This window comes from Plectropomus leopardus, chromosome 11 (genome assembly GCF_008729295.1).
Source record: "Plectropomus leopardus isolate mb chromosome 11, YSFRI_Pleo_2.0, whole genome shotgun sequence".
Taxonomy (NCBI): domain Eukaryota; kingdom Metazoa; phylum Chordata; class Actinopteri; order Perciformes; family Serranidae; genus Plectropomus; species Plectropomus leopardus.
Window position 1 is genome coordinate 9,669,194 of NC_056473.1, and position 13,387 is coordinate 9,682,580.

The 13,387-nt window shown below is 39.2% G+C and overlaps 1 protein-coding gene across 1 annotated transcript in view; it reads left to right on the forward strand.

Moving 5' to 3' along the window:
- LOC121949969 (contactin-1a-like) overlaps window positions 1–8,379 on the forward strand; it is a 90,359-nt gene extending 81,980 nt beyond the window's left edge. The window contains exons 19-24 of the mRNA XM_042495847.1: window positions 611–845; window positions 1,891–1,994; window positions 3,007–3,196; window positions 3,329–3,441; window positions 3,571–3,727; window positions 6,791–8,379. Of these exons, the coding sequence (XP_042351781.1) occupies window positions 611–845; window positions 1,891–1,994; window positions 3,007–3,196; window positions 3,329–3,441; window positions 3,571–3,727; window positions 6,791–6,867 (876 nt within the window). The 3' untranslated portion in view covers window positions 6,868–8,379. The remainder of the gene's footprint in view (window positions 1–610; window positions 846–1,890; window positions 1,995–3,006; window positions 3,197–3,328; window positions 3,442–3,570; window positions 3,728–6,790) is intronic.
- Window positions 8,380–13,387: the final 5,008 nt, after the last annotated feature.

Here is a 13,387-nt window from a genome sequence, read left to right on the forward strand (position 1 = left end):
CAAATGATCAGTGGAATTTGCCCTATTTATTCCTTCATGCCAGCGATAGTAGTAGCAGAAGGCATTATGTTTTTAGGTTGGTCATCCGTTTATCTTTCCCTTTATCGTAAATCTGATATCTCAAGAACGCCTTGAGAGAATTTCTTTAGATTTGACACAAACATTGATTGAGGCTCATGGATGTACTGATTAAATTTTGGTGGTCATAGGTCAAATGTCAAGTTCTCTATGACCTCTTCTGTCTCATTCTTGTGAACATGATATCTCAAAAACACCTTCAGGGAATTTCTTCAAATTTGGCACAAACATTCACTTTGGGCCATGGATGAACTTATTAGAATTTGGTGGTAAAAGATCCAGGTCACTGTTGTGTTCTCGTGACCACAATATCTCAAGAACACCTTGATGGAATTTAAATACAGCCAGAAGGCAGTTATTGTAGTTTGAGTCATGCTGCTAATTCAAGTTTATAGCACAAGCATAAGTGGATGATGCATGATATTCATAATGCAAACTCTGACACGATTAAGGCTTGAATTCACACCTGGGACATAAAGGTGCATTGGATAAAACATTTGCCACATTAATTATTTAATGTTTCTGTCATCAGCCCGTTCAGCCACAATACTACTATGGGCCTAACTTTGGCTACATCATAGCCTTCAAAAGACACGATGGATACGAGTGGAGCAGGGTGACTGTACCCGACCCCAAGGCCAAGCGCTACATCCACAGAGACTCCTTCATCCCTCCATCGACAGAGTTTCACGTCAAAGTCAAAGCGTTCAACAGCAAAGGAGAGGGACCCTTCAGCCTAACCGCCTCCATTTATTCTGCACAGGATGGTAAGCACTGTGGAGATTCACAGCTCTCAGCACTGAAGCATAAAAGGGGAAATGTGCCACACTGATCTCAAAACAATGTCACAGATCAGCCTGGTCCTGTTTTCTCAGTATCACAGAGAATGAGAAATTCCTCAGTATGCCAACACTCTGCTATTTCAATCTGTCAGTGTCAGCTACTTATCACTAGCAGGGGTTTTTCAATGGAGAAGGTCTCATTTAATAGGAGCTCTCATGTATAGTTGTGAGGAATTTTAATACCCCTTGAAAGTGAACCCATCTTCCCCTCTCTCCGTCTTTCCTTGCGGTGGGATTATCATGATCTATGTAGCATGAACCAGAAAGCTGATAATTCGCCCAAGGATGCAAAGCATTTAGCCTAGTTATTAACTTCCACTGACAGACAGTTGAGATAACCACCGGCAACCCAGACATGATGGGTAACAGAGATGCTCCGTTTCCATGGTAACCCATTTTGGGAGCGCTTGTTGTTCGAGTGTCTATGATTTTAATAGCTAAGCCTGCAAAAGCGCCCTGCCTCCACTGGGGTGTGACCATTTTGTGTTTGTGTGCATGCTGGCTATGCTGTATTGTTTTTTTTTGTGTGTGCAACTTAATGACAGTATGTGATGTGTCGTTGGTTCAAGGCCCAGCATGGCAATTTACCATCCAGGGACAGTTTCCTGGCAGGGAAGGAGCACACACTGGATTAGTGGCCCATAAGTCACGGAAAAGTGTCCGACGGCCCAGTGAAGGAATATCGGCCAAGAGAGATTTCTGTCACTTCACTCGCTCCTCACAGTGATGAATTCACATCGCTAAAATGATGCTTGAGCATCACTGAGAGAGAAATGGCATCAGTGAGGCCAAAAGACACAGAGAAGGAAACACCAGATAGTTTATGGTCAGGGTTATGGATACATTAGTGTGAAAATATATTCACATATATAAAATATGCTATATTATAAGTCAAGATTACTTCTTAAGAACTTGTCCTGAAAATGATTTTCTCTCTGTAACCTCTTTGCCAAACTGTGTCTCTCCTCAGCGCCATCTGAAGCCCCTGTAAGTGTTGATGGCAGAGCTCTGTCTGCCACAGAAGCCATCGTGTGGTGGTTGCCACTCTCACAGAGCAATATAGATGGATACCAGGTCAGTGGAAAGTTTCACTAAGGCAGAGCTACTGCATGTGTGAGACGGACTACAGCTCGGGTCACGCAGAAGTTAAAAAACATGTTTCAGCTACAGTTTTTAGACACCCATGCCTTGAAAAAAATGTCATTAAAATTTTTTGATTAATCAAGAGTTCACCCCTAAATAAAAAAATACATATTTTTTACTTCCCTTTAGTGTTTTTTTATCAATCTGTATTGTTTTGGTGTGAGTTACTAAGTGTTGGAAATGTCGGCCGTAAAGATGTCTGCCTTCTCTCCACTGTAATGGAACAACATGGTACTTGGCTTGTGGTGCTCAAAGTGCCAAAAAAACAACAACAAAAAATAAATAAAACAGAGCAATGTCTCTCCAGGAATCATGACCCGGTTGCTCAAGATAATTCAAAGACCTTGTTGTGAGCAATTTCATGTAGGAACTATTTTCTTTCCACTGAACTACACACACCAACTGTATCACCTCACTGAAGAAATCCTGCATCTACTGCTAGCTCATCTAGCACCACTGAGCTAACTAATGTTTCAGCTGAACTGAGGTGTAGAAAGAGAAAAGTTCCTACATGAAATTGCAACAACAAGGGCTGTGGATAATCTTGAGCATTTTGAAGTTTTTTTGTGCTTTAAGCACCACAAGCCAAGAGCTATCTAATTCCATTATATTGGAGAGAAGACAAACATCTTCACAGCCGATATCTTCAACACTGTGCATCTCAAAAGGTATTTTTTATTTAGGGTGATCGTTCCTAAAAATGTTGTGTTTTAAATGTCTTTTTTGAAAGCACTACTACATACTGTAGATGTTGCATAAGATATTAAGTAAAGTATAGACAATTTTTTCTAAAGATCTTTTTGTTCCAGTACCTGTTATCCTTATTGACTTATTAAATAAGTGCTTTTTATGACATTTTCCCCTCTCCTCATGCTTTAAATCAGTCCCTATATGTGCTGGTGTTGGATCCCATCCATCTCACCTCTGTCCCTCTGTGTCTCAGGTGAAGTACTGGAGGAATCAGGAAGACGGCGAGGGAGGGGCCCAGAGGGTTGTGGTACCCGGCAGGGAGAACCACACCAGGCTGGAGGGTATGAAGCCTAACTCCCACTACCTTGTTGAGGTCCGAGGCTACAACTCCGCAGGTTACGGGCCGGCCAGCGAGCACCTCCAGATCCACACCAAGAAAGCCCGTATGTTGTTCTTTAAAGCACTTTAGTGATGACCAGCAGGGACCTGCATGCAAAACAAGATCTCAGAGCCATAGTATAGAATGTGTAATTTTAATATAATTGTTATTCATTTAATTTTTTGTCTTTTAATAGCTCCAAGTCAACCTCCCAAAATAATTGGTAAAAAGTTAAAGGGCCAGTCAGTAAATATTGCCTGGGAACACGTGGAACCGCTGGCTAACGAGGCGTCAATAGATGGTTACAGAGTGAGTACAGCTCTACGTTTACTTTTATACAGATTATAATCTCTCTGAAGTGAAACAGTAGCTGCAGAGTACTGTACATTTCTGTGAATAGAAAATAATAAGAAGTAAATAATCTGTGTGTATATCTAGGTGCTGTACAGGCAGCAGGGCCACTCCACAGGCACTCTGTATACAACCTATAGGCGGTACATAGACCTTCCCCTGCCCACAGATGGGAACTACGTGGTGGAGGTCCGGGCGCATACAGAGGGGGGAGACGGGGCTGTGGCAAAAATCGACATCACAGGTAACGCACAGACCTTTCATTCACATTTCTTTTTTTTAAAGATTTTTTTTGCCCTTTAATTGACAGGACAGTGTGAGCGTGAAATGGGGAGAGAGAGAGGGGGAGACATGCAGCAAAGGGCCGAGGTCGAACTCGGACCCGCGGCCGCTGCGGCGAGGACACAGCCTCTGCACATGGGGTGCTGCTCCACCCACTGAGGCACCAGGCGCCCCTTTCATTCACATTTCTGAATAATGTAGTATTATGTCAACACTGACACTAATAACTTTGAAAGCAGGAGATTAAATGGAAACGTTAAAGCAGGAAATAATTCATTTTTATATCACTGTAAGTTGCTGGTTGAAGTACTGGTATTTTAATTTGTCGTCAGGTCAAAGAGATTTAATATTCACTTCTCTTAAATGTTAGTGAGCTAGCTTTTTTGTGAATGCTCCCTTCGCCTCCTTACGTCGCTCGCTTAACAGGGGGGTAGGAGCCGGGCCCAACAACCCTCTCTTGTTCAGTTTATGAAGATTAAATGAAAAGACACAGACAGAAACTAAACCAAAATACTTCAGTGACTTCTCAACACCATTTCATCTCCACTCGTTGCCTTTTGGCTCATATTAGAAAAGACCTTCCTGAAGCTTTAAAGACAATCAGAAACAAATGACGACCTGTGATCGTGACAGAATCAGAATAGTACATGGTATTCATCTGGAAGTTATATTAAAAGCCGTTTTTATCTTACTACTTAAGGCAGAATAAAAAAATATATAATGCTCTCTTAATTAATTATCTATTCTGTTATCTTTTTACCCAATATTTAATGATGAATCATTTGAATTCAGATTTAATTTATCAGTTGATTAATAAGTCAGTCAATTGAGCTGTGAATACACCGAGCATATTATATTTAGAGTAGCATAACTTTATTTGTGTAGAGACAAGCTGATGTGTGTTTATTATTCACATTTTCAGGGATTTACAGATTTTTCAATGGCAAATTGAAATAAAATCACTACATGTAAAAAGACAGGTACATAGTATTATTTCTTAAATGTTTCTGTTATATTTGTACATATAACTTTTTTTTACAACTGCAATCTGTTCTTTAATAATATTTTTAGGGATTTAAAACATTTTTATTGTTAATTTTTCATGACTTTTGAACTCCTGGCAGCTTTAAGTTAAACTGACTTATCTAAAAGTAAGACTTTGTATGCATTCACAAAAGTGAATGCATACAAAGTCCTCAAAATGAACAAAAAACAATTTGGACTCATTAAAATCAAAATGGTTAACATTTTCAATACACATGCATTCTCACTCTGATATAAAAGCTAAAAATGGAAAATGTGACTTAATGACTAACTAATTTATAAGAATGAAGATTCCTTTCAGTTGTGTTTTCTGTTTGATGAAGACTGAAATTAAATGTAGTGAGTGAGAGTAATCTCTTGTGACAAACTACTATTGCATTCTGTCTTCACTCAGGTTTAGTTTCACATCAGTGGAACAAAAATGAAGAAAGTCTTCTGTTATCTAATCGCATTTTAAAGCCATAGTGCTGAGGCGACACCCTGTGACTGTTCATTCCTGGCCTGCCATTTGCTAGTGAGATTATACAAGGTTCAAAGTTGGCGGTAGGTTATCATTTGTCACAGCTCAAGGGTTTCCGTGGGCCGGAGCAGAGCTGTCACTTCAGGTTTCATACCTTAGATTGGAGGGTTAAGATGGGAAACTTTACGGTGCGTGACTAAAGCCTTGATAGCCCCCTGACTCGATCCTCTCACTGGCTGATGGACTGACAGGTAGGCTGACTGGATAGAGGAGGCCTTAAGCCTCTGTAATTGATCTTGATGAGTTGAGGAAACCCCTCCTGTGGTTTTCCTTATCCCTTATCGTTCAGGCCAGACCCACCTGACAGCTTGATTTCACAGAGCTGGGAATTTAAGCCGTGGGGGATTTCAAATGCAGGGCATTGACAAATGGAGGGGCATTTAAGGTGATCTCCAGACATATGGGGTACAATATCACACTTCACACACCAAACATGGTCTTTAGCTTGACAGATGTGAGTTGGACACTCAAGGGGCGTATATTTTTTGTCCCTTAAATAAGTAGCAAATTTGACTGTCAGTCTAGGAGGGTTTTTTTGTCTGTTAGCCAGAAACAGCAGTGGCAGAAGGCATTATGTTTTTTGGTGTTCCGTCCGTATGTCCTTGCATTTGTCCGTCTATTCTTATGAATGAGATGTCCACCAAGAACACCTGGAAGAAATTTCTTCAAATTTGGCAGAAATGTTCACTTGCATTCAAGAATAAACTGATTACAGTTTAGTGGTCAAAGGCCAAGGTCCCTGGCACTAACAGATCTTACCTGTCTCATTTTTATGAACGCAATATCTCAGGAACACCTTGATGAAGTTTCCTCAAATTTGGCGCAAACGTTTAGTTTGAACTTAACAATGAACTCAAATTTAGGTGGTCAAAGGACAAGGTCACCACGACCTTGTGTCTGTCTCTTTCTCGTGAATGCAACATCTCATCAACACCTTGAGGAAGTTTCCTCAAATTTGCCATTAACATCGTCTTGGACTCAAGAATAAACTGATGAAATAAGAATGGTGGTCGAACGTCAAAGGTCAAGTTCACAAAACACATTTTTGTCCATAACTCAATAGTTATGGACACTAAAACTTGCAAATGTCTAATGTGGTAAAATGATGATGTGATGACATTTTATACCCAAAAGATCAAAGGTCTACTGTGACATTACAATGTTCTGCAAAAACACTTTTCGGGCCATTACTCAACATCATAACTCAGAAACAGAAGGGGAAACGTTTGGTCAGATACTGAATTGGTGACACTGATCTTGAGTGTCCACCTTGAAACTGTGCTGATAGTAAAGAACTTCTGTGCTGCCACTGGAAAGATGTGTGTAAAGCATCCATGTTTTTACAGACGCAGATGTAATCTGTAAGCGAATATTCACTGGTTTGTGGAGACATACAACTGTAGAGCAGTAATTCTAGTTGAAGCAAAAACTGACATACCTTCATCTGTGTGTGTCTCTCAGGTGGAGGCGTCATGTCCGCCACGTCTCTCAGCGTACTCTCCCTGCTCCTGGTGGCTCTCCTCTGCCTGAACCTCTGAATGTAGCGCCATCTTTGTCTTCACTTCTCGTGAAGGAGACTCTTTATGGTTGACGCCTATAAGGACTTTGGGACTCTTTCCACAATCTTTTGGTTCCACCCCGCAAAACCCGGGACGTCATATTCCAACTCTTCCCCTCTGGAATATGTTTGTGGAAATAGACACAGAAATGGAAAAATTGGAAATGGACAAAGACATCCCTTATTTATCCACAAAAAGCCTCTTTGGAGGAGTGTCAAAGGAGTTCTGTCAACTTTTTAAATATGCCTTATATAAACGACTGCACCTATCTTTCACAATAACTTGTTTTAAAATGGATCATGACTTGAAAGTGTGGACATCACACTTTAAGTTTGGCTGTTAAGTCTTTTTACATCATGAAGCCGACCTTTCTGATATAGATAAAGATACTGAAATGTGGGCTTCATTTGATTTATATTTTGGAAAATCTATCCTACAGTGCATTCCATAGTAAAAGGTATACAAGTAGCTGTGAAGGATATGTGGATGAGTTTATAAAAATGTCTTTTTGTCTTTTCTTTACTTGCAGTTCAGTGGCATTTTCCTCTATTTTAAAAATGAAGCACACCCTTTGTTACAGAGATACAGTCAAAGCAAATCTCATCCTTTCATACTTGATTTTATATTAACAAACATCGTAGAGGAAAGAGCAACTTATGTCATGCTGATATAATATATCCAATAATTGATATTGTTTGCTATCTAATATACTATGGATGTTATTTGAAGAAAAATAGATTTGACCTGCAATCATTTACAAATCATAACATGAGCTCGATTGGTAGAATACCACTTTCAAATTGTGTGCATGTTGACATTGTAACATGGAAGTTTGAAATGGTTCAACAGCAAGTTTAGGCACATGGATCCAAACTAGTGGAGCTGAATGTAAAGCAAACCACAGGAGCAGGAACTGAACAACATATCAGACATGCAGTTCTAAATGTAAAACTGCAGCAAACAACATGTGACGGTGGTTATTTTGATTGCTTGCCACCTCTGGTTCTATTTGTACAACTGTGACGTCTTTGCCATAACATCTGGGTTATTGTTGAACTAAACCTAAACTAAAAAAAAAAAAAAAAAAGACCTTTTTGTTTTGACTGTATCATTAGGACCTCAGTGGTACCAGCTGGTGCTTGTAAAGAATGTTGGCATTTTTATTTTGTGTAAACATTTTCATATCTTTCTTGTTTATGGCTTTGTGTGAGAGTCACTATTAACAGTTATAGTGAACAGTAGCGACGCTCATACCCTCCAATAATTGTGCAATGTATGATTCATCTGTGGCTACTTTATATTTTCTAATAAGACAACTTGCCTAGCTCCTTTAACAGTATATTTCTCATTATCTGTTATAAACAGAAGAAGAGCAAAGCCATCCATGTCAGTGGCAAGAGCCCATTGAAAGCTCACGACATTGTTTCCATTGCATTATTTTTGTCTTTTTATTAACATGCTATCAGAGATATATAAACATTATCAACTGCTGTCGTTTTTTTTGGTTTGTTTATGATTATTATATTTGTATGTCATGACCCACCTCTAGTTGGACAGTTTCAAAGTTTATTTCCCTCGAATGGAGGAAGAAATGCTGCGTTTTGAATTCCTCCTGATTCATTTCTTGTGTGACTGATGCTGGCCGTGCTTCTACATTGTGACTAATATATCAACATCCACCACAAAGTGCTTTTCCCAGTTTTCCTTCATGCGACAAATCATAAAAAAAAGAAAAAAGAGTTGCCAAATGCATGAATGCCTTGAACTTTTGGACGAAGCAGCGGCTCTACATTCTAACATGCATGACATTGGAGACGACACGGTACATTACTTTGCAACAAATCAACATCATAGCAACTGTTCAACCTCTCAGCTTCGTATGAAATACATTCCATTCCTGAGTGACATCCCTTTACGTCAGAGACACAGTAGATCTAAAGCCTGATGTGTGCATTAGCTGCTAAGCTTCATTAAGCTAGTCATCTCAAACGAAGTTTTGGGGATTTTTAGAGAGAAAATGTTAAACTGACTTTAAGGAATCTCACTCATTCAAGTTCAGAAATGGTCCTGCAGTCTCGCGCACACGATGGTGGGGATTTGATAGCATCACTGGTGGCAGTGGCGGCATGTTTGGCAATTTGCTGGAGGTTCGGTGCTTCGTTGGACTTGAACGGCACTTATGAGGGATGAAACTGGAACCTCTCATTGGCTGGACAAGGAACAATAAAAGTGTAGTTAACTATTGAAGTGCTTTTGCGTTTTCTCTGTTGCTTTGATTTTTCTGACATATAGGTTCTCAAAATTGTGAGTTGCAACTAAAAACAGTCTCAGACCCCTATGGCTGAGTTCTGTGAGTCAGGTTTACAGTCCTTGGTGGAAGAAGTATTCAAATTCTTTAAGCAAAAGTAGCAGTACAACAATAAATAAATACTTAATATAGGGGTGGGCAATATATCGCCAGTATTTCAAGATTGTATCAATATCATGATAATCGACTAGATATCGTCCTCGAATTTGGATAGCGTAATATCTAAGTGTTGTCTTTTCCTGGTTTCAAAGCTGCATTACAGTAAGGAGATTACATTTTCTAAACTTACAGGACTGTTCTAGCTGTTCTGTTTTGTGCCTTTACCCAGTTAGTCAATAAATCCACAGTACTAATGATTATTTATCAAAGATCTCATTGTGTCAATATTTTGGGAAAGCACTGATAGTCAAAGCTACAATATTGTCACAATATTGATATCATGGTGTTCAGTCAAACATATTTTGATATTTGATTTTCTTAAAATAATTCAGCCCTAACTCCATATATTTAAAGTTAAAGTGCATAGTTTTCAGCAAAATATGTTTAAGTATCACATTTATTAGTATTTAAAATGCAAAATGTCTCCTCGCGAAGGAGGAATATACCAGCTAAATAGTGTGTATTAGTCAGACTAGATACTTTCCCAAATGCTGTTGATAAGTTTGTTGCATAACAATGCACCATATTTTATGGGGTCCTTACATATTTTATATAGAAAATATTAATCTGCAAAGTAACTAGTAACTTCAGATGTCAGATAGATGTAGTGGAGTAGAAGTATAGAGTAACAAGAAAAGGAAATACTCAAGTAAAGGCACTTTAAAGTTACATTGTTCATAACTTCAGCACAATGATACAGCTGGTGAGTGTACTTCGGTAGAAAGAAAATAGTTCCTGCATGAAACTGTTCACAACAAGGTCTGTGGATTATCTTGAGTAACTGGGTCATGATTTGTGGAAAGAGACATTTCTGTTAAGTTTTTTAGGTGCATTTCAGGTTTTTTTTGGGTGCTTTGAGCATCACAAGTCCATCTAGTTCCATTAAATTTGAGAGAAGGCAGACATGTCTATGGCCGATATCTCCAACACAGCAATTTACGCCTAAACAATCTAGATTAATAAATGGAACTAAAGATAAGAGGAAAAATATGTAATTTTGATTTTGGAGTGAACTGTTCCTTTAATATACCCATAAATACAGCCTAAATTTGAAAATAACTATCTACCTTTGCTTTGATAGACCTCTGTAAAACAATGTTAGCCATGGACAAACAATCTTACTGGCATGTCTATGTATTATTTTTTCTGGACCTTTCAGTCAGATAACATGATCTTCATGTTAAAATTTTCATTTTTTCTGAGCACTTTAAAGGGTTCCTCTTGTTAGCTTAAAAGTGGATGAAGTCCATTGTTGACTTTGGAAATGGCAGTTGACAAATAAAATAAAAAATTCTCACTGGGTGCATTTAGTGGCTGGTCTGGAGATTTCAGCCACATATTTGCCTTTATTATATAACTTGAGCAGAATAAGGATTGTGGATTTGTGCCACATTTTTTATATTGCAGCATACATTAAAAAGCGGTAGCTGCTTACCCTGGAGAGTAAAATATCAGTGGGCTATAAATGCCATGAAAAAGGCCCAGTTAAAAGTTACAGTTCAAAGTGAACTCAGCCTGAGTTCACTGGTGAATGAATTATTAATCTGAAATACTGATGTTACTGCAAGATTGGAAGTCCATCCATGAAAGCCAAAGCAATGCAGACACCCTGGGAGGATATTTCCTGTCCGCCATGTCCACTGTTTCACTTTAAACACACACACACACACACACACACACACACAAAGCAAATGTGTCAAAGGTTGTAAGTAGTGCTATCAAATTCAGACAGATTCTCCACTGGGATGGACAGCAGGTGGTCTCAGGTGCCTTTCACTCTGCTCTTAGATGTGCCGACACTCCGGAGGTGGATTTAAATAAAAATTCAGCAAACGTGTTGGGAAAAAAAAAGAAAACAAAACACTTGATCACTTGTGTTCTCAGTCGTTGCTGCCTTGGGATTAAATTTATACAGTAACTGTAACTTCAGATGTATGAGTGAAATATTCATAACAGTGTTTCAGCTCTCTCACACACCAAATAAGAGTCTTCTATTATCAACTCAAGTATTTTCAGCAAGTGCTTAACTTATGTGTGGATTTTTCCTTTTGTCTTTCTCCAGGAAAAATCTTTTCTTTACCAAATACATCAGAGATAGCGTTTCAATCCATCCTCTACTGCAGATAAGGCCGACTCTGTCAATGTCTAGTTTTTCAGGAAGAAACAGCTGTTGGAGTTTTGTCTCCTATCAGGTATCCAGCAGATGAAAAGCAGATTGATATCACTTCTCCTCGTGGATTAGAGCAGACAAAATGAATCAGATTTTAGATTCTTATTGAGCTTTAGGTCATCCCTCCATTTCAATCACGGGTCTTAAAGCTTATTCACTGAAATCAGCTCAGAGAGAGAGAACAAAAGAAGGAGATAACTCTCCTTTTTCAGTGGCTTATCGGTCCAAGCATATGGCCTGTGTGATAGGTCTGATCCCAGGTGACTGTGTAACACATTTCCCCCCCAAAAAATACACTCTCATAATCATCAGGCTGTGGCTTGGTTCAGTCTGACTGCTCCTTCATATGTCATTATGTTCTGGAAGTATAGTTGTTTTAAATGATTTAATTTAATATCACATCATTAAGTAACACAAGAGCCACTATTTCATTTTCACTGATTGACAGGAGGAAAAATACATTCCTCTGACCTCCTTTTGCATGTGTTTTTGCAGACAGGTGTGCAGTCCCAGGACGGATCGTGCTATTGTCTTTGTAAATCTACACCTGTTCTCTGACAGCTCAGACAACACAAAACATACTTTAAAGTAGCGAACACAGCAGACTAGAACCAGATTTCTTCGCTGGGAGACCTGAAATGTGACGCCCGCTCTGAGATGCCTGCAATATGTCATGCTGTGTCAGGCAGTGAGACTGGCCCGGATTCATGCAGGAAGGCTTTATTAGTCAAAGTCTCCATGCAGATATTTTGTTACAAGCCTGTGTTTCACCACTGAAGGAGCATCATTCCCTTGAGACAAGTTTCACTGACATGTCATCACTGCAATAACCAAATTAATTTAATAGGTTTAGGATGAGGCACAATAAAACCCCACCAATAATGCCAACCATGATGTGAGCTGTTAAACTGAGTCCTTTCTGTGGCAGTGTGAGGGCCCTGCTGCCAAGTAAGGGACCGTTTGTTATTTATGAGGGGGGTGCAAAATGGGGGAGACACTTCAAATATTTCTTAGAAAAAAAATCTACTCTAATAGATAAAGTACAATCCCTAAACCAATGATAGCCTACTCAGCTTGCTTTCTTTGGTGGCCACTTTTGCAAAATGAAAGGAAGCCAGTCACAGCAGCGACTGGCCCCTGTGTTTCTAGGATTTTAGAATGTTTTTAGGATTTAAGGACATTTCTATGATTTTAGGAGCTTTTTGGGATTTGGAGACATTTAGGATGTTTCCATGATTTGATTTTAAGAAGTTTCTTAGGACATTTCAGGAATTTAGAATGTTGCAGACATTCCTAGTGATTTAGGACATTTCTAGAACTTTAGGACATATCGGAGTTTAGAAGATTTCTAGGAGTTTAGAACATTTCTTGGACTTTAAGATGTTGCTAAGATTTCAGGCCATTTGAGGCTTAGCAAGGACCTCTGTCAGGGGGTACTGGCACTTTTTTTTTGATAAACAAGCTCTATTTTGATGCTGTTTAAGCACTCTGTCACTGTATACTGTCACAGCCTGTCACAGTGTGTGACAAAGCGGGAGACGAAACATAGTTGGCAAAGTTTAACAATATATTTTAATTAAAAGCAGAAACACAATGAATCACTTTATCTTTATTGTGAATTAGAAAATGGTTGGGTGGCAACTCAGCACTCTATCAGGGGCCAGATTTGGCCCGCGGGCTTTAAGTTGAGTATCATTGCCCTTTAAACCACTGCAAAGTATGTGTGAGAATGAGCGACCTCTGCTGGTGAGGCGTCATAGCACACATCAGGGGCAGAGCACCTCTCACAGCTGCACTTCATTAAATAAAACCGCAACAAACTGAATTAAACTTCTCCAGGAAACAGCAGAAATGGAAGGAAG